Source organism: Echiichthys vipera (genome assembly GCF_963691815.1).
Source record: "Echiichthys vipera genome assembly, chromosome: 8".
Classification (NCBI taxonomy): Eukaryota; Metazoa; Chordata; class Actinopteri; order Perciformes; family Trachinidae; genus Echiichthys; species Echiichthys vipera.
Window position 1 is genome coordinate 27,646,927 of NC_139833.1, and position 27,977 is coordinate 27,674,903.

The window sequence follows — 27,977 nt, forward strand, 5'->3', positions numbered from 1 at the left end:
AGCCTCTGTCTGTGAAAACCACAGGGTTCAAACACCATCAATGAACCTAACCATGCCATTCCTGAATGTTGGCTTCCTGGTGATTAACCTTAGCATGCCAGCTAAGAGCACACAGCATGTATATAAGAGAACACTTGTTAGCGGCTAACTACATCCTCACAACTGATAGCTAGCACATAGCTGACCAGTCTGTCAACAATGTAAACCCTTCATTTAACTCCTGGTAAGAGTGTACAAGCCGGCCCCAAAAATATTGAAGTAATGGAGCATTAATGTAATCACCAAATATTATATGTATCTTCCAATGCTACTTTTTGAAATAAAAATTCTAAAATGTTACAAGTTAATGCATTGCATTGTTGTAGAAACTTGTCCAGCTAAATGTGAACATACTCTGATGTCAAATGCCATATTTCTTATTTCTGAAGTTTCGATTTTCTAAACCATCCAAGGTACCAACATCCAAAATTGGCTGGTGTAGCTTTACCATGCCTTTCATTTACATAATCAAATGTGACCAATGGTTATATTTGCATCTAGGCCGGCAGTGATTAGGTAAGCAGAATGTAGTGTCTTTATCTTCATGCGGTTGCTCCATGTTCGCATTTTTGGGCCTAAAGGCTCTGACACCCTCCACTGGGGCTAGCTGTCAGGAGTGTGGCTCTGGGAACCAAATTAGTTCAAGTTTCTCTCTGTTTTCATATGAAACACACAGCCAACACCTTGGGCTCTGTGTTAAGCTATAAAGTCTCTCTCTCTTTAAGTATATTTAATGTTAAAATAAGGTTATGAGATCAGGGTGCTACATGAGGAGTCGAGGGAGACATTTCATTAATTGGATTTTATTATGTTATATATATATATATAAAATATGTTTTTCTTTAACCAGAATCATGAGAGCATATGGGTTTTTTCACTGTTTTCGTTTGGAGTTTTTTGTAATAGTAAAACATAATTAACAGTGTGTGAGCTATTCGAGTGAGAAGTTATTAAACCAAAACATTTTTTTCTACAAAAATGCATGGTAAAAAATAACATTTACTACTTTTACTGTGGGCCACAAGAGTAACATGTACAGTATGAGACTATTGGCAGAATGTGTAATAATGGTTTATCGCTGAAATAATAATTAAAAGTGAGCCAAGTTTAGAATTAGATCACGTTTGCCTTTCTCATGAATACACTACTTATCTTAGCAGTTAATGCTTTGCTGCACTTAATGCTTCAATTGTTTTTCCATATCAAACTTCAGTGAATACACAATTGTTGGTGGAGGATCTGGACACTTGAGTTCTGACTGGCTTTCTGTTCAAAGTGAAAAACTGTAGTACTGCAGAAAGAAATTACATTCTGTTTAAAGTTTCAATCTATGACCCTTGTAGACAGTCGACAAAAGAATTTAGTTTAATACTAAAATGCGGATATGTAATCATATTTGTCCTTCAGATGACATTCAATGACATGGCCAAAAGGGCTGGTTTTTACGTGTTGCTTTTAATGTGACGGGTCTCTGGAGTAGATTTGGCTGAATCTTCAGTGCATCTTGGTTGAATTTGCACCTGGATGTCGTGCCTTCAAACATAAGCGTGACTGTAGGATGTTTGGTATCGTAAGTGTAAAGGATGTGTTTAAGAGAAATGAGAAACAGCGATCATCCTAGCTGGAGTAAACTGTTAACTCCTGAGGGAGACACTGCAAAGACGTCGCTTCACTACTTACATCCACCTGTGTGAACAGATGAGCCGTTCAAATTGCGAGGTATGTGTGTCTCCTCTAGATAATTGACAATAAATCATGTCTTGTGGGAAAAGTGTGTATATTTCTGGGGGAAAATGGGGTGGTGGGGATGTTTGGAATACGAGGGGAGAGTCAGCAATGTGGGAGATTTAGGGGTGTGGGTGGAGTGCAATGGAGGCTGGGTGGGTTAAACTTGAGAGGACTTACTGGAGCACATGTTGAGTTCAGGGCTGCGCATGCCGTAGTATCCGGCTGGACAGTCATGAAGACACTCCCCGTACTGCCTCATCCTCTCCCTCCGCAAAAACAGGAAGAGTTTGGGTTGGCAGTTTACACATCCATTGTCCCTGGAGCACACCGAGCAGCCTTTACAGATGGGGTACACTCCATAGCTGGCTGCTGGACAAACGAGAGAAAACAGCAAAGGTAATTAACAAGATGTACAGTAAGTAAATATGCAGAGGTGTCAATATGCTTTAACCAAAGTGCTTGTTGAATGGTCCAACAGTACTGTATCAGTAATCCCCTCCCCAAACGCACTTTACTGATGTTGACTCTATACTTCCTCCAACAATTTTTGGAACTTCCTGAAACAATCCATTAAGAATACCAGCTTAATGCAACAATTAGCCTGGGGTCCGTTTCACAAAGCAGGTTTAGTGAAAACTCTGAGTCTGTTAACCCTGAAATGAGGGAAACTCTGAGTTTTCCGTTTCACAAAGGGAGGTAACTCAAACCAGAGACAGAGGGGTAACTCTAGCCTGTTCCACAAAGAGAGGTAACTTAACCTCTCGGTCAGTTACCATGGTAACATGCTCTCTGAAACTAACCTGGTCGGGACCAGGTTTTTCTCAGAAAACCTTGAGTTTCTCTCTGTCTCCGCCCTCTTTCAGCCACACACGGTGTTTGATTTCCTCATTCATTCAGTCAGCGGGCGAGTTTTGGCTTAGTATAGTTCCGTCTGTTTTTTCAGAAAATCATTGCAAAAATCAGTCAGTAGGCCTACATTAGAAGTTATGTTAGGTGGCTTCTATTTCACTACCATGGCATGTCCTTTTGATAACGATCCCGTGGATGAAGGTGCAGCATTACTGCCCAGAGAATTAAATATTCGTCGGGAGATGATCAGACGTCCTTAATATACTGCAGCCATAATTACAAAATGAATGAAATGGATCTTTTGAACAAGTTGAATGTATTTGACTTAGCGTTTCCTAAATATAATCCCAGCTTTTCTTGCAATTCATAGGTTCAAAAGTGTGTGATTTTAATTGGGTTACCGGTATAAAAACTACTCCTATATAGCCTTCTGATCCAGAATATCATCTATAATGCGAGGGGGTGCATTTCACGGCAGGGGTTCTGATTACGGCACAACACCGTTTTATGTCACAGTCCATCATTTACATACACAACCTCATCCGTCCTTACATTTCCAACATTAACAACCAAAGTCATGCTCTCACATCCCAGCAGATATTGTGTGTTGCGCTGCGTTCTTTTGCAAAGGGGAGTTTTTTATACAACATATAAAACAGACACTTTACAATGTAAAACATGCTCAAAATGAGGCGTCACCATGAGATTGTGCTGATGTTTTACCTTTTTGAGCAATGTTTTTATGTTTCATCTTAAGCTGCTGCCAAGTGCGCTTCTCCCATGTGAGAATGCACCTAAATTAAATAAATTAATAGGCTACCACTCAAGCAGTTCCCCCTGTGATATTACTGTGATTGCAACAGGACTACATTGAAACTTACGCACTGACCCGAGCAGCAATGTCCTCCCGCACAGTCTCCCTCTCTTTTGCTGCTGCAGCGGTGTTTCACTTTCGGCGAAAAAAATGCTCAAAATCTCCGTATGAGCGCATTAATATTTACAGTTGCAGTTGTAGCGTAGCCCTCCCCTTCCCCGTTGCCATGGTGACTCGTCGAATCAGGGCTCCATTGATGCTGTCTTTTTTTACTTGTGGTGCACGCACTTAACTCCAGGTCAAACTACTCTGAGTTGATCAACCTAACGCAAATCTGCTGTTCTGGAACTAAAAACTCAGAGTTTCCTATCTCAGAGTAAATCAACTCAGAGTTCAGGGTTAGACTCAGAGTTTGTTGAACCTGCTTTGTGAAACGGACCCCAGGTGTGCAGCCATGACAAAACTGTTTATTTTTTTTATTTTAACCCTCTTTTTCAAATGCAAGCAGTCTGAATTTGAATGATCCAGATGTCTCACCCCTCTCCATGGCAACAGCGTTTTCTTTTCATAGCCAGCTCTTTGTGTTAAATTTAAATGTGATGTATTCAAGTCACAAACAGTCTTTGCTAGGCTCGTTTTGTTTTTCAAATTTCCTTGCAGTTTCCTGGTACTTGATTTATGATGGTGACGTTAACCCAATTACAGTTAGGGTTAGGGTACAGTAATGCTACGCTGTATGCTCCTACAGCTCATCATGTGTAGAGGGCCTAAAAGAATGTAGCCATGTTTAAATATGAGGTCAGTGCTTTGGTTAGCTTTTGCTACAGCCGTATTGGAAGATGCATCTAACATGGCGGTTCAGAAGGCTCTTACTTCTGCACTAGTAAGGGAAAAGCAAAATTTCTTTTGATCGTGGTTTCATCCCTCATGTGTGGATGACTCTAGCTTCACCCAATGACAAGGACAGGGTGAACTCGAGACAACAGATTCAACTGTGGGAGGGCTGACCAGTAGAATACAAGAATAAAACCGAGACAACCATAATAGATATATCAGCAGGATATTCTTTAATTCATAGTAAATACGTCCAATTCAACAATTTGTCATTCATGCAAACTCTGGCTCCCCTCTCGACATTTGAATGCTGATTGGTTATGAATGTGAATATTGCATTAATTCTGGTCAGAGCTGGCCTCCTGAACGATTGTGTCGAGACAGCCGATGAAAGCCCCCAAAACCGCAGTGGCTCTGGCCTCAGCTCGAGTTGCCTGCGGAAGACAAAGGAGCCAGTAACAAGACAGTCTATTCCACAATAAGTGACTTTCAATGTAAACTCCTTAGCGTCCCGTTTACAGGAAAATGTCCTTGGGCGAATCCAATCTCTCCGAACGAAAGACACTTCAGTTGATCTAAGCCAAGTCTTAAATATCACAAGCAGGGACCGGGTAACAATGCCGCTCAAACTGAGCGACCTACCACAACGCTTAATAAAACACTGTGCAGTAAACTGGACAAACCCTGAGAGACAGAGCAGAGCATGCCTGCATTACTGGCCGTGGATCCGCATATTAGATTTCTCCTAACAGATTCACCCAGACAAAAGTGAGCGCTAAGTGGGCCCAGTGCAAGCATCAGTTTGTAATCATGAAAATCAGTCAGCGAATGTCAGACTTATCTTCTTTCATTTCTTTTTTTTTTGGTGTGCTGAGAGACGGTCTTAGGAGAGATATGCCGGCTCTGCCAAACTACACTCATTCTCCTGAAGCCGGGGTGGATAGAAGTAAGATTAAGTGCTAATCAGAATGTGTCTCTGATGGTCTATAGGGATGAGTTTTACAGCGACACCCCATTGATACAGCAGCTCCTGGATGTTCACGCCAAGCCTATTCATCACGCAAACTGGTGATTGTTCATCTCCAGTCAGCAAACGCTCGGAAAGACATAAAGGAGAAAACCGAGAATAGGCTCTTCCAAATCTTAGATGGAAAATTTTGTCTTGTGTTCAACTGTCAATCCAATGTCTAAGATATTATTGTTTCTTATTTCACTTGTGCCAATGCAGGTTGTCTCTTAATTCAGTACAACTTCTTGAGTCAAAGTCAACTCTACTTGGTGGACACATATGCTATTTATCAACTTTACAACTGGTTTAAGTACAATACATGAAATAAATTAAATAATATCCCTTGCAGCAATTACTCAAATAATGTACAGGCATTTATATCTTGTTTTATGTTTTTTTTTTACGTTATTTTTTCCACACATACTAAATTAAATAATATAACAACTAAAACACTTGTATTAAAACACACTAAAAATATAGTACATGTCACTTTTTAAAGTGTTTCAGCAGAAACAGAATTTATCAAATATAGCTCGTATTTCATACTGTTTTAATGAGACTAAACTGCAACATTAGACCAAACCTCATTCTTAACCATATATTTCGGTAGAATATACAGTCTGGGTGTGTTTACAGCAAACTGACATTCACATTAACTTGGTCACATTTACTCCCTCCGCCTCGCCAAACTTGAGCACAATACTGACAGAAAGAGAAGGCCAACTTGGCAAGAGTAAGGAACTGAAACTGGAAAGCTTATTCCTCTAGCCTGTTATGAGCGGGCTCAACTCTATAACTATTGACAGAGTGCTAACAATACTATGCTAACGATAATAGAAAAATAAATTCAACATTTTAGATCCCTGGCTAGTCAATCAGCAGAGAAAATATCATCACTGAAAAGTATCTACATGACTTTGGCTCAAAAGTCCTGCACACTCTTTGTTGTCAAGCATTTGTTTTGATGGTTGCTAATCTCGCATTGCACGCTGATTGAGGACAACATAATCACACGCCGTTTGAATGCAGCAGATCCCACATCCTGAAATTAGTGTACAATTGGGAAAAGGGGGGAGGAAAGGCTGTGTACAGGGCAGAGAAACTTGTTTGGTGCTGATCTTGGGAGATCAGCTTGTGTGTGTGTCTGTGGAAAGGTTTGGAGGTTCAGGCCACAGGTATGTCAGGAAGGAGGCCACAATTCACAACGTCTGGAGCAGCCCTGTCCAACTCACGTCCTACACTACCGGGATAATGTCTAGCGCACTTTACATCAATCTGTCGACAGCAGGTTACAGCCTTTCATAAAGAAAACACTCGTTCACATGAACCTGATTTTGGAGACTGGAAGAAATATAAGAGTAACTCCTTTACAGCAGAACTGAAACTGTTGAAAAAAGTATTTAGAAGAGGCTCGGGTGTAAAAATCTTTATCTCAGCATGCTTTATTGGCATGCAAATTGAAAACAGCTCGCCAAAGCCAGCAGCCATGTTTTTAAGTGGTACTAAAGAAGAGCAAATCAAAGGGGAATGGGTTAAGTGTTAGTTCTCAAGTCTCTATAGATCATTGCAGCTTAACCTAATTTGGCAGGAACATAATATTTAGTGTGCTAGGGGATGTGTTCTGAGTTATGGATGTGGTTTTTATTTTGCAAAGTGTGTCTTTCTCATGTTCTCAAACAGTTGACACATTCAAGCCCAGTCCATTCGAATGATAACCGTGTTTTGACACATGCTCGATTGCCCTCTATGGCATCCTCTTTCCCCACAAATCATGTAATGCCTTGAATCTTCTGTCAATCATCATGAAACCGAAATGACCCAGCTGTACAGAAAAGTCACATAGAAGGTGATCATTGTGAGATTACGGATACAGGGTTTACTATATGTGTTTTTTTTAAACAGGAGAGGAGTGTACACCCCATTAAATGTGCCACTCCCTGCACACAATAAACTGATACTGTTTCAACCACAGAATACATATTACGTGAAACAAAAAAATCCACAGTTCCCACTTCTGACAGCTAACTGAAGATCCCTCTAAGCCTCAAGTATTACATTTACAAAATCACTAAAGAAGCCTCTCTAAGAACTTTTTGACACAAAGACTTAATAAATGTCTCAATGTGTCATGTCTATGGGCAGAGGGCTGCTACAAAGCTGCTGTTCTTGTCCATGAACCACATGAAGGATCCTTGATAGATCCTCTCGCTTACAACAATACAACAATATAGTGTGACAGCCAGACTAAAGATGTCTTTGTGTAACAGAAAAAAAAATGTATCTAAAGCTCAGAGGGAATCCCATTGTTAATTTGCATTTCCAAACATTTTTCAACATTTTGGGACGTACATTTGGCTTTCTTGCAGAGATAGAGAGCAGATATATGTTAGCCAAAAGCCTACATCCGTATGGATACCAAATTGTTCTCAATTAAAAAATGTATATAAAATGTGGTATTTTATAAGCTTTAGGGATGCTGGTAGGCCGATCTTGTTACAGTTAAACATAGCCAAGCTGTTTCCCCTGTTTCTAATATTTATGCTAAGTTAACTAGCTGCTAGCTTCAGCATCATATGTAGAAACATAATCTAACTCGTGAAGAAAAAGTGTTCTTCCCCAAATGTCAAACTATTACACTATTATACTTAAAATATAAGTCCAATCATTTGTTTGGTCATCATCATCTTTGAAACTATTGCAAAATACAATAAAAACATACAATTATGACCATAAAATCAACATTATAGAGTGAGATGGCTTTTCATTGATAAGTATCTACCATGTTCAGGTGAAGTTTGTTTTTTTCATTCATGCGAAACAGTCGGGCCTACAACATGAAGAATGACGGCATGTTTGGAACGTAGCACTTTCATTCTAGAGCCGTAGGCTTACTGGGAGGTTTGCTCTGAAGCAGCTCAAGAGCAATTAAGGCCGGAGTGAGATCCAGCAGAAACCCAAACTCTGTCTCAGGTACGTTTTTATGAGTCCAAAGCAAGCGTGACAGACTGCGCTCAAGGCTGCCAAAAACCTTCACATATACAGGGGGTTCCACCAGCGGCCGGCTCACTTCCTGCCTTCCACTCACCTACCGTTACCCATGAAATCATTCACATTGACCCATTCCAACATTTTGCAACCCGAAACCCTAACAAGGCAAATTGCACATAATTTTTGTGTTTCTTTTAGAGCCTCGAATTTAACATTGAGAACAAGAAGACATTCTTACGTAGGGTTTCACTGATGAGGGCTCTTGTAAGCTGACTTTGATAAAAACAGCCAGAGCTGCTTGAAAATGATACATTGGAATCATTTTCAGCTCTTTCAATTTGACAATTTTATTATAGTGATGAAGAATAACATACAGAAAATCCATAATTGTATTAGATATATAGTATAATATAAACATACTTTATTGTAGCCATCCTCCCTAGGTGGACAATACAAACTTGACTGTGTCTAATTTTTAATAAAAGTTTGGCACCGTTTCCTTTTGTTACATGCTATTTGGACAAACTGGGATTAAATACTGCCAAAACATTCATATTCATGTACATGTTGCTATGAGATGTTTTTTGTGGACAAGCTAAAAAAGCTCAATAGTGGTTACATGCCTCTCTCTCACATCAGCTGCTCACTGCAATCATAGACTTTTAGAACTGAGCACAGAAGATATTTTCTTTAAGACCAGACCCCATCATCATTTCCCCAACCTGCTACCACGTCTTCTACAGGCATTATTGATTTCTTTCCCCTGTAAAACCTCATAAAGAGTACACTGGGTCATTGTTAAGTATTGGACATAAACTGAAATTTATCCTCATTAGCCATTGATGACATTGGGCACAGAGGTACAAAACACACTTGTGAGGCGGTTTATTCTGAGTAGACCCTTGTTTATCTTGTCTCGTATCCTTTTAAACCACACTAAATGGAAAGTGATAGCACAAGATACAGACTGGACAAGATGAGCCTTTTCATTAACTACTAAGTTGATCTGAAAATGCAGCACACTTGAGGCAATACCATAACCCAACGGTGAAATCCAAACCCAGCCAAGGTCAGACAAGAGCTTATATTAAAAGAACTGTTTCTATTCTCACAGTTCTCCTCCATTTCTCTTAGGGCCCCTGGTATGTAAGTCTAATAATACACCCTGTGAATGCAACTAACCAGCAGCCATAAGGTCCATTGTTTGGAAAAGGTACTTACAGTATAGTCTATATGAGAAAGTTCATCAAGTAACATAACAAAAAAGTTATTTACTTATCTAGATACTAACTATAAATGGCATATGAAGAGGCAGCGATGGCAAACCTCAAATTTTGGATTTGCATAGCAGCAGCAGATTTGTGCTCTCATGTGGAAAGCATCACATCCACCAACAGAATTATACGCTTTTCTCGTGGCACTGAGTCAATTACTGTTTATTGTCCACCTCCCTTGTTCCCCCTAAATGATGGTATAATCTTACTGCTGCTCCACTTTAGAGGAAAAAGAGAAAGCATGGGAAAGAAAAAGGGGCAGATATGGGACATAGCAGCACTGCAGCCACTGGCTGAAAGGCGGCAGGCGGAACCGTAAGAAGCAACAGGCGCTTTCTGGATCTCTGTTCAAACCACCTAACCATCCTGGCATTCACTGTGGAGCTGTAAAGGGCAGGAGAGCCAACGGTGTCAACCCTCGCGCTCAGAGTTCACCAGTTGTTATAATGTCTCAACATTGTTCGAGCTCGTTAAAAGCTGGTACATGGAAAATGACACGAAACTGCCTGCTTTTCAGGCCCGTGACTTTATTTGTCATGGAACTGGAAGTTGCACTTAGTTCAAAAATTGTAGAGAAAAAACAGAAGGGGTAAGAGGGGGGTACTTTGGGCCTGTGTGCTGAAGGCACATTTCTGTTCCAATTTAGCAGAAAATATGTTGGACTTGCCTCGGACTCGTTTCCAGCTGGAAATAGTCAGGTTTTAAGATCTACGTTTTTTCCCCCAGTTTACTTTAACAGATCATACTGTAAGCACATGTTTATAATTTAGGACAGTCCTGCTGCTCATAATGATTTTGCAGCATGAGACTGAGCAAACACATTTGCTGTCAGACATATTAGCTCGGCCAAAGTGTTCCTGTGACACAGATCCACCGGGCGAGGCAAGCAGCACAGAGATTTGAACCTTCACTTGAAAGGGTGGTGGTTTATATAGTGAATGTGTAAAACAGGCAGCTGGAAAATGGGGGCCAATTTAAAGCTGTAGTTTTTAGTGCACAATAAAACAGAAGCTCAAGGTAATTTACTTTGGTGTGATTCAACAGGTTGAGACACATTTGCAGGTGAGAAAAGCAACTTTGACTCATTGGATGATCACATCACCATCATACAAAGTGCTTGTTGTCAAAGGAATACTTTGACATTTTGAGAAATATGTTAATTTGCTCTTTTGCTCAGTTCGAGTTCAATAAGAACACCGACCATTCTCAAGAACATCCTGGAGTCTCTGCCAGTGAAATGGTGAACTCACTTTTAAATGTAGGTTTTTGTGCAGATTAAACAGTCAAGATATGATCTATTAATCAGTGAGAATCGGAAATGCTGGTAGGCAGATTATGTTCTCAATTTGGACAGCCACAATGTTTTCCAGTCGTTATGCTAAGCTAAGCTAACTGGCTGCTGTATCCAGCTACATTCTTCCATACAGATGTGAGGGCATTATCGATCTTCTCATCTTACTCTCAACAAGAAATGAAATAAGTCTATCTTTTTAATTTCTTAATATCTTTTTCATTGTAGCTACACTACTATTTAGCATTAGTAAGTATTACTGTTACTAGCTAAAATGCTAAGCTATTGTAACAAAAGTAGGAAAAAAGCAATATTCAAGGAACTGACTCAGCATTATTAGACTTAAAGTTTGCAAACATTAGCTAACATAGCCACCTTAAGCCAGCCACAGCCAAACTCTGTATTGAACTGAGCAATGGTGCATTCTACTGCGGGTTGAATATTCTCTCAAAACGAAGGCTACATACGTAGTCTCACTTCAAGCGGATGATTTTGGTCGAAGCCACCAACTCAGTCTTACTTTAAATCTATTTTTCTATCTTATTAAAATGTAATTAATTTTAACTGCTTAGTAAACAAAACTAGAGAGAGAGAGAGAGAGAAATGCACCTGTATGTTGTGTATTGACAATCTCTGTCTTATGTTTCTGAACCTGCAGCCAGTCAGATAGAGACACTGACAGTGTTTCTAAGTCAATCTGGAAATGCTCTCCACACCTTTCATCCATCTGTCCATCTGAACTCATCATGGCTCTCACCCCTGCACTCTCTCCAACTCTATATGAAGACCCTTGGCTAGTTTGCTTCCTTATTAACATCTTTATGATGGATTATGACTTAAATCGCATGTTCTGGGTCAAATACCACATCTGGATCTCCTGATATGAAAGTGACCTCGTAATTCTTGTATGAGGAAAATGAGAAATAAAAGATGAGCTAGCTAACCTCTTCTCATATGTGCTGCAGTCTTTTGCCACTTTTTGCCACACTGATGACATGCGACACTAGCACCCTTGACCATAGCAGACATATTGCCATGGAAAGCCCCACAGTCACACAGCAGGAAAAACTGAGAGAATATCATTGATGTGGTGGTCAAGTAAAAGCATTGCTTCTTCACTGTGGGGTTGCGGTCCCATAAAATGTTTTACAGTTCAGTCAGGCCTTGAAAACAACGGAATATCTGTTCACAGGCAATGTCAACATAGCTTAAACAATGCACTAAAACAATGCAAACCTCTCAACAGTGAAGGAAAAATCCATTCTGAAACAGTTTTAAGACTTTCAAAAATAACTACTGGTGATGCTGGATTTATGGGTCCACTTTATTTTTGGTGATGAATTTTATAGAATAACGGAACAGCTAATAAGTGGTTACACCAAAAAATAGTGTAAATCGCAACACTCCATTACAATATAATGCATGAAACATCACACATTTAGTGGAATTTTCCTTTAACCTCTACACATGCTAAAAGACTAAACCCCCAAAATGTATCTCTTATCGCCATTTTTGTCGTACTTTTCCTTTGCAAATCAACCTGGCACTTCATGCTGAGTGGCACAGGTCATTACTCGGCCTCTGTCTCTGATTCCCTTGACAGTGATACTCACTTCATACTGTATGCCGTGGTTGATCAGTGCAGGTGCAAAAGGACTTTATGACACTCAGGATTGGAAATACTATCGGGGTTTATCAATGACTCACAGGGATGGACTTTATCGTTCTCTGGGCAGGCAGTAGAAACTGAGCATGTGGTTTATGTTTCTTGCAAGCTCTTCCTCTCTAGCCTATCTTTATTCAGTTTCCCTAAGAAAAAGGTTGATGTTCTTGTCAAACGCCCTAGTAACTTTAGACTCAACTCGCACCATACCTACAGTGTTGTTCCATGAATGCAACAAGATCTAATAAATGTGATTTAGCATTACAATATAGCTGCAAATGGTTCTTGGCGTGTTCCAAGAAATATAGCTACAGACCATATAACTATGGATAAACTAAGGACTTATCATTTGCAAATTGAATCAATATGAAACTTGACAAATTGTTCTTGAGAAGTAAAATGATGACATCTGAAGGATTTCTGAGGATTGGATTTGATAAATCATGGCGTTTTAGTAAATGTATGGCAAAAACCCATTGGCCTTAGGCCTTTTTTTTTGTTTGTCTTTTTTAGGAAATTTAAATTATCAAATAAATCCGGAATCCCAACATGACAAAGATTAAAGCATTAAAGCATACATTTTCATACATGAAAAAGTGTTAAAATGACCCTCGGTGACAAGCAGTTTTTACCCATCTAGACTTTTATGCTGCTCTTGGTCTAAAGGTTTTTATGTTCTACTGACTTCTTTTTTGCATTTACAAGATATCATAATTAAAGGTTTTATTGTTTCTCTTAGGATTAGCTGAAATGTTTTACTTTATTGTGAAGTTTTTGAAATATTTCAATTTTCATCCCAAGAAATCCTGTGGGGAAAGCTCGCCTCACTTCATATGAAAGAGGAAAGATAGCACAGCTGGATGTAAAGATTATAATGCGTAATTTTTATATATAATATAAATCTGTAACACCCTATTTTTCCCAAGTACCCAAGTTGAAAGTAACCAATGAAATACATACTAGTGCTAGTACAAGTGGTAGGAAGTAATAAATACGCCCCAAAAATTAGGACCATTGAATATTTCAATATTTACACTCCTTCAAATCCACTCAAGCTGTGGGAGAAATGTGTTTTCCCCCAACAGAAAGAAGAAAAGGGAAAAGAAAAAAATGTGGGTGGAGGAAAAGGTGGAGTGGCTCCGATTAGCCCACATGTTGGTAATTTATCACACATAAACCTCACACCTAATTTTCACACCTGTAGCTCAACGTGCTGGAAGTCTAGTAATTCACTCACTCACTCACACACAGACACCCACACACACACACACACACACACACACACATGCTGCTGACTGGAACCTGGCCGTGAGTTTCCTTCAGTGCGGCATGAGAACGAGGACATCACAGGCGAAGATCAGTAAAACTAGCAGGCATGCTTGGCATATTTGCACCCCATGTAGCATTGCTCTGCCTCTCCAACCCTTACCCATGTTCACTCTCCCTTCCCAATTTGTCATCACCTCGACTAAACTCATCCTGACTTCCAGCACACATCTGAGAAACAGAAGAGTTGGATAAGGATTTGCCATGCTTGCCAGGAAGCACAACATACTGTAGCTGCAAAGCCAGATGGGAGATACTCATCTTTCATTTGTCACACAAAAACACATTGTAAACTAAAAGACTATCAAATATTAGGATTAAAAACTGTATATTATTACTCCCTGTCACTGATTGACAGGAATGAATAGTAAAATTAGAAAAAGCTGTTAAATAGTAAGGTAATGTGTCAGTGAAGTTAAAACCAATATTGTTTTTTTTTATGTTTAATAGATAAGAATACTTAATTTTACCCTCTCTGAATGTAACAAAGTCCGCTCTCCAGCACTTCTCAAGCTCCATTCCCTATCTTTGTTCTAAGCTAATCCACTGCTGGCTTTAAGGGACAAATACAAGGGTGGTATAAAATAAAAATAAAAATGTCAAACTATTACTCTAAGCATATCCCATCCTTTATTATTTTCCAATACTGCTGAAAAATGTGCAGTAGTCATATTCATATTCTATGCTTAAGTAGTAATACTGCAGTTAAAAGTGCTAAAGTCCTATCAGCAGAAGTTTCAAAACTAGAACTATGCAACAGAAAAGAGAGGTAAATAAGAGTTTCATTATTATAACCTACTTGTATAATGTTGTAGTTGGTCGAAGAGGACCTATTTTGAACTACCAGTAAATTAATGTTTTGTTTGGAAAACATTCATCAATAAAGTAACTAGGAATGTAACGATACTCTGCAAGACAGTAAATCTGTGATACAAAAATATGAGGTCATATCAGTCACATCAAAAATGAATCATGATACCCTTTTTAAACAGTATATAGAGCTATCTACTTTTGACTTCGCTAGTTTGCGTCCCTCCCCATCAGTAGACGGCGGTGCCATGATGGTGGCGGCAACTGAGGGCGAAGATCATGGATGTATTGAATAAAGAAAAGATAAGAGAAAATACATTTTGTAGATAAGAAAGGGATCTTTTTCACTCATTATTTGGCTTCAATCTCATTTTGTAAAAACAAAATCATGGTAAAATTGTACTGAGAATTGAATCGTGAGTTCAGTGAACTGTTACATCCCTAAAAGTAACTAAAACAGTAACTCTGACTGTTAAATGAATGTAATGGCGTAAAAGCTACAAGATTTTCCAGTGAATTATAAGTAAAAGTATACTTCCACTAATATAAAGTAAAAGAAAAGGAAAGTCTCACAAAATTGTACTTTAGTACAGTGCTTGAGTAAATGCACTTTGTTACATTGAAACCGCTGACGGCTGATCACTAGAACTCACATGATTTAGCTTGACGGCAGTTGGTTCTTTCATGAGGACAAAAATCCTCTGACTCAAGAAGTGCTGAGATTTACTTGTCTTATGTGCTTGGAATAAATAGAAGAACCAGGTAGTTATCATGAGCAAAAGAGTGCTACCTAAACAAACTCCAGTTCCATCAACAGAATGGAAATTGGAAGAAGATATACTGTTTGACTGACATGTGGTATATGCAAGTTACAAAGCTCCTAACATTAAAGGTGGAGAGAAAACAATAAAAAAGGGAAAGAAAAAAAACTTGCTACCAAAAAATAGCCTATGCTGACTCCCTTCATACCAATCATAAGCAGGACGCCTGCTACAAAGTTCTACCTCATTAACCCTTTAACAAGATACAACCTCACACCCCTCCTCGCCCGCCGAGCCCAACAGGGAGATGTGAGGTGATCGCCAGGGTCAAAAGTGGAGTGCACCACAGGGGACAGATGGCAAAGACATGGTCTCACTTTCACACATGGTGCCTGCCACAAAAAAAAAACAAAAAAAAAACAAAACCCTAAACATCAAAGACTAAATTTTCTCCCCCCAAAAAGCTGGGCTGGATCCAATATCTACATTAGGTCTCTCACGGGAAAATAAGACAACTTAACTTGTTTTCTCGCCTAACTCAAGCCTGTTTCCTACTAGAGGAATGGCCACATCATTATTTAATTATTGCGGTTAGCATACTTACAGCCCTCCTGAATTTCCCGATAGACTCACATTTTTCATTGCCCTCTCCCGGTTCCTCCCAGAATCACAATTTTCCAGTATTTCTCCCAATTTATGGCAATTGTGAATACATTTTTTTTTCCCTTTTCGTGATCAACAACGTATTTCTGGCACTGTACAGTGTGTATAAGCCCTGCAACTCTAAAACTCTAGTGTTTCCACCCCGATTACAACACAGCTATCTCAAATGGCGTTTCCTGGCATGGAACAGGCCAGGGGGACTGACCACATCACTAATGGGCACAGTCAGGAGGACTCGGCGTAACTGTAAAGCTGAATTCTTAATCATTCAACCTGATGTTTTCATGATAAAATAATAAGATAAAATCCTATGTGAATTAAGTTTGATTAAAATGACAGATTATGGGTTTTGGCCAGACCAGATTGACCAGTCCAAATAAAGGCTAATAAGGACATTTGACACAGAGGAGACAGGAATAAATAATAATCTGACAAAAATTAAGAATGCAAACATTTTGAGCAAAAGTAAAGACTAAATGTTGTAAAATGTAATGTCAAATAAAACTGGACCAAAAAGATTTGGACTTATTGTCCACTAAAACTATGCATTATGTGACTAAAAGAAACTTACATTTTTGTCTAAAGACTAAATAATACATTAGACTGTAATATAGTTGACAACATGAATGCTGGCACCAAGGGAAAGACATGCTCAGATAGAATGAAAACTAGTAAATAGAAACAATCATTTCCTGGGAATTAAAAGTAAAATTAAAAGTAGGCATTTTAACCTAAAACTGTAACCAAATGCTGTTGCAGTGTAATTATTTTTGTTATCGGTATTCTTTCAAAGTCATTAGAAATTAGAAAACAAAGTATCTGAAACTCAAATTATCCCCTAATATAAGGTTTCAAGGTGGTATGGTGGTTAGAGGGTTAAATATTGGACTAATGCTGATTTTGTCTACTCAAGCTGTCACCAGCCAATATGTTGAACTAGTTGACTTTTAATGAACTTCAGGGTTATCCCTAAATTACAGGCACAAAGGCACACAACACTTTAGAGAGAAGTTCATCTGAGGTGTTTCACAGTCCTGTGATATACCGTTTGATTTGCTGTATCCAGTTGAGGGAGGCCACCAACTGCTCGAGCAGGTGTTTGGATCACATCTGGCCCTGTGTTCTCACATCACCCAAAACTGCACGTGAATGGCTGGCATTGCCTGGGCTTCTTAAAGGGGACCGGCTTGTGTTGGCTTTAAAAGGCAACAGTCAACCCTCAGGAGTACACTTTTTTTTCCTGCAGTACTCTTTGAGGGAGTCTTGGAATAAATACTTTCAAGTATGAGTGGCCTCCACAGGCCAAAAATGGAGTTAATAAAGCAAAATGAAAATGATGACTGTGGTGGGAAGGTTATTTTCTTTCTGTAGAGATACTATGGTTGCTTCTGGGTGTGGAAATGTCATCTGCTGCCACAAAACAAAAAAAGTAAGCTCTTGTATGCAGGTGAGCTAGAATCTGACTAAGGTGTTAGATTTTGCGATAAAAGTAACTTTTGGATGAAGAACCAGATGCTTCCAAAATCTCTGGGTGGCATGAGGATGCAAAGTGTATCATTTCATCCAAGTAACAGTTGCATGGAACTGTACCTGTCTTGTGCTTACACGCCACAATGCTTACTGCTACAAATGAGCAGCGAGTTCGGTTGTCATGTATGGGCTGCTGTTACAACAATGTTCTAAAGCGTTGGATGTAGCAAAGAGCTATGCAATAACTCAACCACAGGAATTGTCTCCTCTTATCGAAACAGTCAGGAAAAATGTCTCTGATGTAATCTCTTATTCTGCAGAATATACCTTCAACTTTTAAAGTTATGTAAGCTCTTTTTCTTTTCTCTTCATATGCATTATGCATGTGTGTCCTCGCTGATGATGATAACCAGCCCCACATTGTCCATCACACTTCACTGCTGCCCATTACTGCACCTTGGCAGTACCATCTCTAAAGTCATTAGCTGGTAAACATGTAAACTACGTGTGACCCCTGTCTACAGATACCTATTAGTTATACTCCTGCTGGTGACAGCTGTTTACACAGCTAAGGCCGCTGCGCCTGAGACCTGGCCCCAGTCCAAATAAAATAATATCCAGTTAAGGATAGGCAAGATGTAATACAAGTGCATAACTAGAGGGGGGGAAGAGTGATGGAATCTGGGAAATGTTAATGGACTTTTTAAAAAACTTTTCTACTTTTCTTTCAAGCATTTGTCTTCACCGTAGCCATCTTTCATTGCCCAGACTCTAAAACAATATTTGTGAGAAACCCTGATGGAGAAAGAAAAGTCAAAAGCACTCACCACAATTGATGTCCTCTTTGACAAAGCGCAACATAAAAATGTGCTGCATCAACATTATAATGCAGATTACAAATAGACTTCCATATCTCTTTATACTGTGTGTGTTTGTGTGTGTGTGTGTGTGTGTGTGTGTGTGTGTGTGTGTGTGTGTGTGCGTGTGCGTGTGCGTGTGCGTGTATGTGTGTGAGAGAGAGAGAGAGAGAGAGAGAGAGGGGTGGGTGTATCTGTGTCCCAAACCTGTGTGGTGTGCAGCCAGAATATACATGAGCTTAAGTCAACACATACAGTACAACAAGATAAACAACAACTGGATGAGACATGCACTATATTACAGTGTTGAATTTAAAGCTGTGCTCCGCAAGAATGAAGATATGTTGTTTCTAGCGACCTCTTTGGTGGTAAGCTGTAACTGCAGGTGAGCCTGTTCTTTCAGAGCCTCCATCTTGTCACGTTCACGGTCACTATGTGTGTTGGCTTTTTTTTTTCTTTTTTGCTCCTTTGTTAACTTTATGTAAACACAATCACCTCTCTACTTCCAGTCCATCCCCTATATGTTACCCTCTTAAATCAATACACACACACACACACACACATGTTCCTATTACAGTTCTGCTCTTACTACAAGCCTGACTCAGAAGTTGGAAGTTCCCGATTTCCTAGTTGAAGTGCACGCAGCATAAACGGCAGTGACGAGCACCACCTGGCAGACAAAATGCTGCAGACTGAGTAAACATTGCCTTAGCGATTAATCTCACAAATTCAAGTTGGCCTGCATCTCATTAAATTGAAAACAACAACACTTCTAAAGTGAACAGTGACACTTTGTCAGAACAGGGCTCACAAGTACATAGAAATAGGTGTGTTTTCTAATGACAGTAGTGATCACTGTGTAACTGATTGTGTGAGAAACGCCAAAAACACTTAAATCAGATGGTTTCTCTGTTTAAGACTGTTTAAAACATTTCTCAGAACAACATGACCTGGAAGAACTAAACTGGGATCAAAATGCACTGATTCCTACTGTGGACGAGGCTGTTCCCTCTTTTCAGCAACACTTTTTATTGGCTGCAAACAGACACACTCCTTTCAAAAAGTTCAGAATCAAGAACAGAGGCAATCCTTGGTGTTTTAAAGAACTCCCATTCCAGCTCAACCAGTCAAAAAAAAACCACAATGGTCCCTAGAAAGACCAATAGTGTTGAAGATTGGCACCACTTCAGAATTTTGAGAAATCAGTGTGCTTTATCCATTCGGAACTCTAAATTAAATTATTACCTTACCTTGACAAAGGGCTGTTTTGTTAACCATTCAAAAATCTGGAAAACAATCAAAGTATTGCAGAACAAAACAGTATGTTAAATGTTTATTTTGAGGAGGCAGGTCTTATTGTTGACCAGCAATTTTGAAACCTTCTAAGTCCCTGATGTTTTTAATACGCACTGATGGTCTGGATCCCTAACTATTAAACACTGCTGATTGGTGATTGCAGAGCCCATTACCCAACTTTTTAGCGTTTCTTTTGACTTTAATCAGGTTCCACTTACTTGGAATCAAGCATATGTTACAACCCGATTTAAAGCTGTCAACTGATCCAATATGAATAATTACGGACCAATTTCTAATCTTTCTGTCCACTTTATAATCCTTAGTTGCTATACCCATCTGAAATTATAGATGGAATCATATAATGTCTTAAATTATATGTTATCTGGTTCCCGATCAAGGCATAGCACTGTAACCATCACTTTGACAGTCATGGATGATATCAAAGAGGCTATAGACAACAAACTCACATATGTGTGGCTGTTTATAGATCTTACAAAGGCTTTCAATCCTGTGGATCACACATTACTCATTAAGACCCTGCTGAGTGCTGGCATTGGATGCAAAGCAGCAAAGTGGTTCCACAGCTATCTGACTAATTGCTCACAGATTGTAAAATATGAAAATGTCATGTCCGACCCAATCATTGTTCATAAGGTTCCACAGCTACAACCAAAACAAGTATTTTTTTATTAGTTTGTATCAACATTTGCAAAGTTCAAATCTGCTAGTACCATCTGTATGCAGATGACACAAGCATGTACTCCTGTGCCCCCACCACAGAGAAGGCCTTTTGAATTCTGCAGACTGACTTTAACACCCTGCATCATGCCCTATCTGATCTGAAATTGGACTTAAAATCAAGCAAACCTACAACTTTTTTTCTCCACTGGCAAACAAAGATTCCAACCCTCTCAATCGATACTCTTTATGGTGTCTCTTTTCAGTCCGTTGACAATTTCAACTACTTAGGAATTTAGTTGGACAAAAAAACACACATCAACTATCTCACTAATGAATCGAAATTCATACATAAGTCCTGTTTTGTTGAAAATACTTGGTTGCCGGCTCTTATCTGACTCTAATTGATTTTGGTTATACTATTTACAAGTTTGCCTCACTGTCCACCTTTTCCAAATTTGAACCCCTGCATCACCAGCCCATTTACATTCCCAGAGAATCACATTCCATCGTTTTGTCATGTGCCTTGGCGTTTGGCACAACCGCACAAGGCACCCTTGTGCGGTTGTGCCAAACGCACAAGCCAAAGACTTTCAACTGTAAACCCATCCGCATTCTAAAAGACCAAACTCCATGTAAGGATGTAGATCGGGGTGGTGGATGGGTCAAACAAACACCAGACTTTAACCCACCGAACAGAAGGTATCATGCTTTTGATGCATAGGGTTACCCAGTACTGCGAACGGGAGCGGCATGTGTTTTACGCGCAGGGCTACCCAGGGCATTGACAAATGACGCCGAAGGGTCCTGATAAATTGTCAAAACAGCCCTGAGGTGTGTCACCAATTCTAGCTTCAGGACCCATCATTGCACCTCATACAGCAAGGTAGGATAGTCATCCCTTACCTTGTGTTACAGTTACAGTACACTTTCTTACTTACTTTAGTTGGAGGGTTTTTTTGTATTTTGTAATGTATTTTGTTGTACCTATTGTTGCTGTTATAATCTGTTGTTGTTATGCTGTCCTGCTGATATGTGACCCTGTCTCGGCTAGGTCTCACTTTCAAAAAAGGTTTTAATCTCAAGTTGACTTTGTGTTTAAATAAAAGTTATATAATAGGGCTTGAAACCATTCAGTGACACCACTGCCCTACATGGAAGTATTTGCATTTTTGGATTCATCACCTATGTATACAGGATTTTCCTTCAATTTGTCACCCAGTTGTATTTCACTTATGCAACCCAACAGCAACAACCCTGGAAGCAAATTACAAGCTGTAATTGGACTGACAAGAAGTTGGATCCACCCATTAAAGGCTGATTGTGAGAGGTGTCAGTAAGGACGCCATTTAGTCTGGCTGTACTCAGGCTGTAAAAATCCAACCTTCTTTGGTACAATTTGCAGATCCTAACAATTGCACCCTTTACTTCTTAACACATATTTTCAGCTTGACAATGGATCAAATATCTATGTTTAATATGCTGCCTGTTCTCCCCTTTCTCTCTCCTACTTTCCCTGTCTGTCTCCAAGCTATCACTATCCAATAAAGCAGAAATTCTGATCAAATATATATATATATTTTTTAAAAGTCATAATAGACATATCTACTTTATGAGATGATAATATGTCAATGTTGTTTTTAGCTTGTTTCTACCCCCAAGTGGCCAAGAAATCAGTTGATGCTGGTTTAACCATCTGTAACACAAGAAACAATCTCGCAATGGGATCGAACCAACCACAACGGCAAATAGGGCCCGGGACGAAAAGTGGCGGAGCAACGGCTCCTTCCTTACTTCCTCCCCCCATTCATCTGGCCCCCTTGCTCGGACCACACCGACCTTTGAGCTCGGCCTTCATTTTGATCTCAACTACACACCTGTAATGTTTCGTGACTGCATCTTGCACGGTTGCGATACTATCACGGTGACATACCTGGACACACAGACGGACAGAGGCATCTGTGGTAGTTCCCAATACAGTAAGTGACTCCAGGAAAATGTTTTGCCATGATGACACACACAGGCTCATAAGGTGAAAACAATACCAGCGTCGCTATCTCGACTGGGAATGAAGCACTGCTACCTGCGGCTGGGCCAATGTGTTTACTGCTTGACATCTAGGATGCTAGCAAGTTAGCTATAAGACAGACAGAGGCACTTTCTTATCACAGACACAGCTCATCAAGAAGTTCAACAGTTATTGGGCTGTGAGCTTGGACAACTCTTGCGGAACAAGCGATACACTCTTCTGCTTTGAGGCAAAATATTACAGACGGTAACTGATTGATTGGTTGATTGGTTGATTGATTGATTGATTGATTGATTTTGATCATTAATGATATAAAATATGAAACAACACTCATACATTAAAATACATAAATAGACATTAATAACACAATAGAGCCCAAAGGCTTATTTCCATTGCGGTCCCTATGGGGCATGACGATGATGGCAGAGTTGTGGCAGATCCCACATCAATCATTCAAATAATTTATAAATTTACATACAAGTCACACATAAACATCATAAATATAAAATACCTAAGATTGGCGTCCAAGCCATTTTTCAAAACCTGTTTGAAACTGCTTATGCTTCTGACTGACTTCAGTGAACCAGAAAGGTAGTCCCAGCATAAAGAAAAGACTCTTTGCCCAAATTCGTCTAAATCCTGTTGGTGCAAATTCTATTAAGCTACCCCTAGTGGAATACCTGTGAACTTAATTTACTCTGTTGAAATCATTTCTGAAATAATTTTGCACTTCCCCATAAACAATCCTATGAACCGTGCACAGCTGCATCTGAGATACACTTTACATCTCTACCTTTAACCATCCAACCCTCTCAAAGTGAAATGATCAAGATGGGTTTTCATGGGGAGCTCCAAAATAAGCCTAATTAACTTATTTTGAGAGGTCTGAAGCCTATGTTTCAAATTCATTGTGACACCATTGTACCATGAGCCACTAGCTTCCATTACATGATTGATCTGCAATCTTATTGCTTTTCTCTGATAACAGATGGATGGATGTCTCACTCAATCACTCCTCTAACCCTCTGTACATCCTCTGTTCCCATCACTTTGCTCCTTCTATTCTGACCACATAAATCTTCAGGGGATGACCCTCTAAGACCTCTTTACATCTGACAAGCACGCTACATTGCCCTCTCTCTTCTCACCCCCCACCCCCCTTACTCTCTGTCTTCCTCTCTTTCTGCAGAGGGAGTCAGAGAGACAATGAGCTCAACATCGAGACCAAGTAATGATTCCCAGCCTTGTTCCTGATTAAAAACACACCGGGTGCTTCTGCACTCCGCATGAGCAATGAGGCCTTCCCCTCCTCACACCACAGGGATTGAGAGCTAGGAGATAGAGGAACAAGCCAGCCTAAACTCAGCCCCATGCTCAAGAAAACAAAAAATCCAGTGTAAACCTTACCCACTGTAGCATCCAAAGCTCTTGTCCCAACTAGTCCAAGCCTAATTCCACAGGCAAGTCTTCATTTAGTCTAGTGGTGCCCAATTACCATCATTAACCGAACCTCAGCCAAAACCATAACAAAAACCATAACAGAGGCTGCCTACAGTCCCTGGCTCAGATACATCAAGGGTGGGGCTAAAGTATCCTGTCACATAGTTGCATGTCTTTTAAAGTGTACTGGGTTTATCTTACACTTCTTCATTATCACACTGAAAATTGTGAGAAAACTCAGGTACTTGTTATGTTATCAAGCATTCAAATACTGAAGTATATCAATGCTACAGGTCTGCTGTCACTCCACAGATGGACACGTCAGACAGTCAGTAAAGGTGCAGCTGCCCCCACCTTTACCTTTACCTCTCCATGTCCATACTTGGGCCGCCAAATTACAGGCAAGCTCCACAGAGAGACTCTTTATTGCATCTGACCGGCGCACTTCCTCTTCATTCCAAAGGCATTGCATGCTGAGCTTTATTTTGATGTGGCGTTTAAGCATAATTAGAGGTCTCATAAAAGCAGGGAGGGGGGGGGAGTATTGTCCATCTGTCGAGTGTTAAGGGGTGGGCACAGGGGTAGTGATCAGAGTCTGATGTCCCGCTGTTGTTGGAGCAGCAGCCATTCAAACAGGCATTGATGCAAACAGCATTTATCGCCGAACTAGATTCAGTGTGTGTTTGTTTCTGCAAACTGTATTTTCTCATGGGATCTCCTTGAGTTACAGGCCTTGCAGATCGATGCAAAGTAGGTACCAGTCGGCAAGGAACATACTGAATTGGCAAACAAGAGCAGATGCAGAGCTTTCCAGAAACATTAGACATTAAGCATCCTTCCAAAGGCTCGTGGTTCCCTAAATCGGCTCTTTAATGGCAAGTGAGAAATCATATTCATGGCCTATTTAATAGGAGTTATAAGTTGCTTATTTTGTTCCAGAATGTCCAAGTTCAAGTTTGATTTTGTTATCTTGTTTTGTAAACAGCAAATAGGAAATTGGGGGGAAAACACAATGGATGCCTATTATCCCCACGGCATTACCTCTAAACAGCTCTTCACTGAATTCTTTTAGAGGTGTGTATTAGTAATGTGAGAGGTAAGTAGTCTGGAAGTGCATTTCAGTGTATGCCTGAGGGGCTCCATCTCCGGCTCTGGGCAGCACTCCTACCTGTGAAGCCCTTGTATGAGTCATTTTTTCAAAAAATGCTCCTTTTGTGTTGTTGTTTTATGTGTGGCACTTAGAAATGATTCCCACATTAGAATTTTTACGGCCCAATAAACTTGAGAGAATCGGACCAAATTGGCTGCTCATATTTAGTAGCTTTATAAGGAAACGTATTAAGGTGTAATTGCCTCAGGGGAGTGCGTAACTGAGGGAACAGGCATAGGTGAGGGTTACAAAATCACCCTTGCGCTCTGGAGGGACACAGCATTTTTTGTCTGCTAGTCTGGAGTTTCCAATCACCATGAGGAAATAGGGTGTGTATATTACGATTTTATACAAGTTCATTTTATTTCACGTTTCCGAAAAAAGTGAAGTTTTACAGTGTGGTAAAATGCAGCCTGAAATAAAACCATCTGTTTGGCATTTAGCTTTGCCAGCATATGTGATCCTCAGATGACAATGATTGAGGGTGGAAGTGAAGATCCCCTTGTGTATTACCCCGGAAAAAGATCTGCTCACAATGAATGTTTCTTCACTTTGATAGATGGAAGTGTGCAGAAGTGTTACAAAACAAGAATTCTCATCCATATGAAACACTGAAACATGGAGCAACACCCAAAGGGTTGATAGATGAATATAAATCCCGTCTCACACCCCCTTGACTCTTTCAATTCACAAACCTGCTATATAAAAACATGGGATAAGGATTTGTTTAGAATATACGTTTTTCTGTCAAGAGAAAACAAAGAAAAAGTGAAATAGATCATGCCCCCTTTGTCACGTGGTGCCCAAAAGAATCTTTCTCTGTGTCTCTCTCTCCAGTAGAAAGTTCATGCCACTGCATGTTTTTTTGCTCTGCTGGGGTTTTCGGCAGTGTAGCATGGCATGAGCGCACTGAGGAGCCTTTCACCAGCTTCATCTGATACTGCTGTGACTCGGAGAAGGAGCTGTGCTACAGGCCAGGATCGACATGCATGGGTTAGTAGGTCAAACAAGGAGCTAGTCTTTCGACAGAGTTCGGAGGCTGGGTCAGACTAATGTGATTTATCAATACACACATAAGTGAATCATTGTCCTTAATGGCCATGATAATCCCCAAGACAGACCGTAGACGTGATTGGTCAAGGAGTTGGGGGTGGGTGAGGGGAATATATACGTTGTTCTGGACTTGATGTCTTGATTAGAGCATCAGGAACATGCACCTGCAGGGTGTCTGTGTATCTCCCTGTACTCTTTTTCTCACACACATACACACACACACACACACACACACACACACACACACACACACACACACACACACACACACACACACACACACACACACACACACACACACACACACACACACACACACACACACACACAAACACACACACACACACACACACACACACAGATTTACACTTATGGAGGCTTGGCTGATAGGGCCTGGGAGAGAAAAGACAGAGCTCTGTTCCTTGACGCCGGAGCTCAGGCTCAGGTCAAGACTCGGCTCGCTGTAATCCCTCTCAGGTGATGCTGTTCACATTCAGACGTTTCCAGCTGATCTGCTTAAATATGCCTTCCTCATCCCCTAAAAAGCCCCCACCTCTCCTCAACCAGCCCAACCTCCTCCACACTGTCAAATCTCGGATCACTTTTCTGTTTAAAGGAATAAAAAGGGGCTTGCATCTCCTGGATTACAGTGGCTACAGTGGCATCATGTGAGAAAGCCTTGTAAACAGACGTGCCATCTTTTTCACTTTTTCCAAAGGCAAGAGTGACAAGGCTGGAATGTAGGAGTGTTCCCTCTCCTACCCGTTAGGCACTTAATCAACGTATTATATTGCGCTGAAGTACCGAGTTCCAACATTAACACTTACACCCACAAACCTGGGACTTGGTGTGAGCTTTCAGCACACTGAGGCCTAATTTCCAGGGCTTAAAGAGAGGCCACTGTGTTTGAATTACGTATCTGCATCCAAAGATGCATCATTTTTTGAATCCATGCAAACAAAAAGGGCATTTCTAATTCACCCGATCCTTTTGCTGTATTATCAACACAATAAAACCCCAAAGTCAATTCTTTGTTGGAGATAAGGCATATTCAGCCGCAAATTGCAACTATTTTCTATGTATTTTGGCATCAAAAAGTCACCACACACACCATTGTTGCCGACTGCCATCAGCACGAAACATGCTGAGAATTCAAATTTGGGATTTCTTGGTAGACCTGGAAGGGTTAACGGTATCACATAGCAACTTTTCACCACTCTTGACTGCTATTACCTATTCATTACCTGTTTAAACATCTTAGGGGCCCACGGTGTGTCTCTGTTCCTTTAGGCAGCAATAGTACTCAAGCCTGATTTTATGTAGTCAGCAGGTGGCATCATTAGCCAGAGAATAAAAATGAAAAGTAATACCCTTGTGTCTGGCTATGATATCATAGTAGGGCTCATTGGCACATTCCCTGCTTATAGTGCGCATGATAGGGGGTAAAGAGGTGTAAATTTAATATATTTTGTCGTCTGTTTTACATGAGAAAAAAAAAATGCACAATCACCACAGCTAAATGGGAGGTTGGGTCATGCCATGCAGTGAGTGAGCAAGACAAGATCAGCCCAGAAACCGCACAAAGATCCCAATCTTGCCTCTACTCATACATTTCAGCGAGCTTGAGTCATAAGCAATCACTGTTTCTCTTCTCGAAATTATAATGGCATCCCCATCCCTTACACCTCACTTGGTCATGTGGCTGCATACGCAAAGTAATGGCAAAACTTTTTCATGCATGTAAAAATGAAAAAGACCGTTGTTAAATTATGCAGGATGTGTTTTGTTACCCATAAAACATATACGCCTGGGGACCGCAGTGTGGCCAAATTGAGTTTCTAACGCGCCTGGGTCTCAACACTCCTGAACGGTTTGGATAGCTCCCTGTGCATGCCAGACAGGCTGTGTATAAAGCTGTCACAGGAACCTTGAGGGCTAGAAAAATATTCAAGCAT

The 27,977-nt window shown here is 40.2% G+C and overlaps 1 protein-coding gene across 1 annotated transcript in view; it reads right to left on the reverse strand.

Annotated features, from left to right (window-relative positions):
• The window catches only part of rspo2 (R-spondin 2), a gene marked incomplete at its 3' end in the record, with an annotated part of 64,448 nt that overhangs the window by 34,871 nt on the left and 1,600 nt on the right, over positions 1–27,977 (reverse strand). Inside the window, exon 2 of the mRNA XM_083918639.1 lies at positions 1,945–2,136. Within this exon, the coding sequence (XP_083774765.1) occupies positions 1,945–2,136 (192 nt within the window). The remainder of the gene's footprint in view (positions 1–1,944; positions 2,137–27,977) is intronic.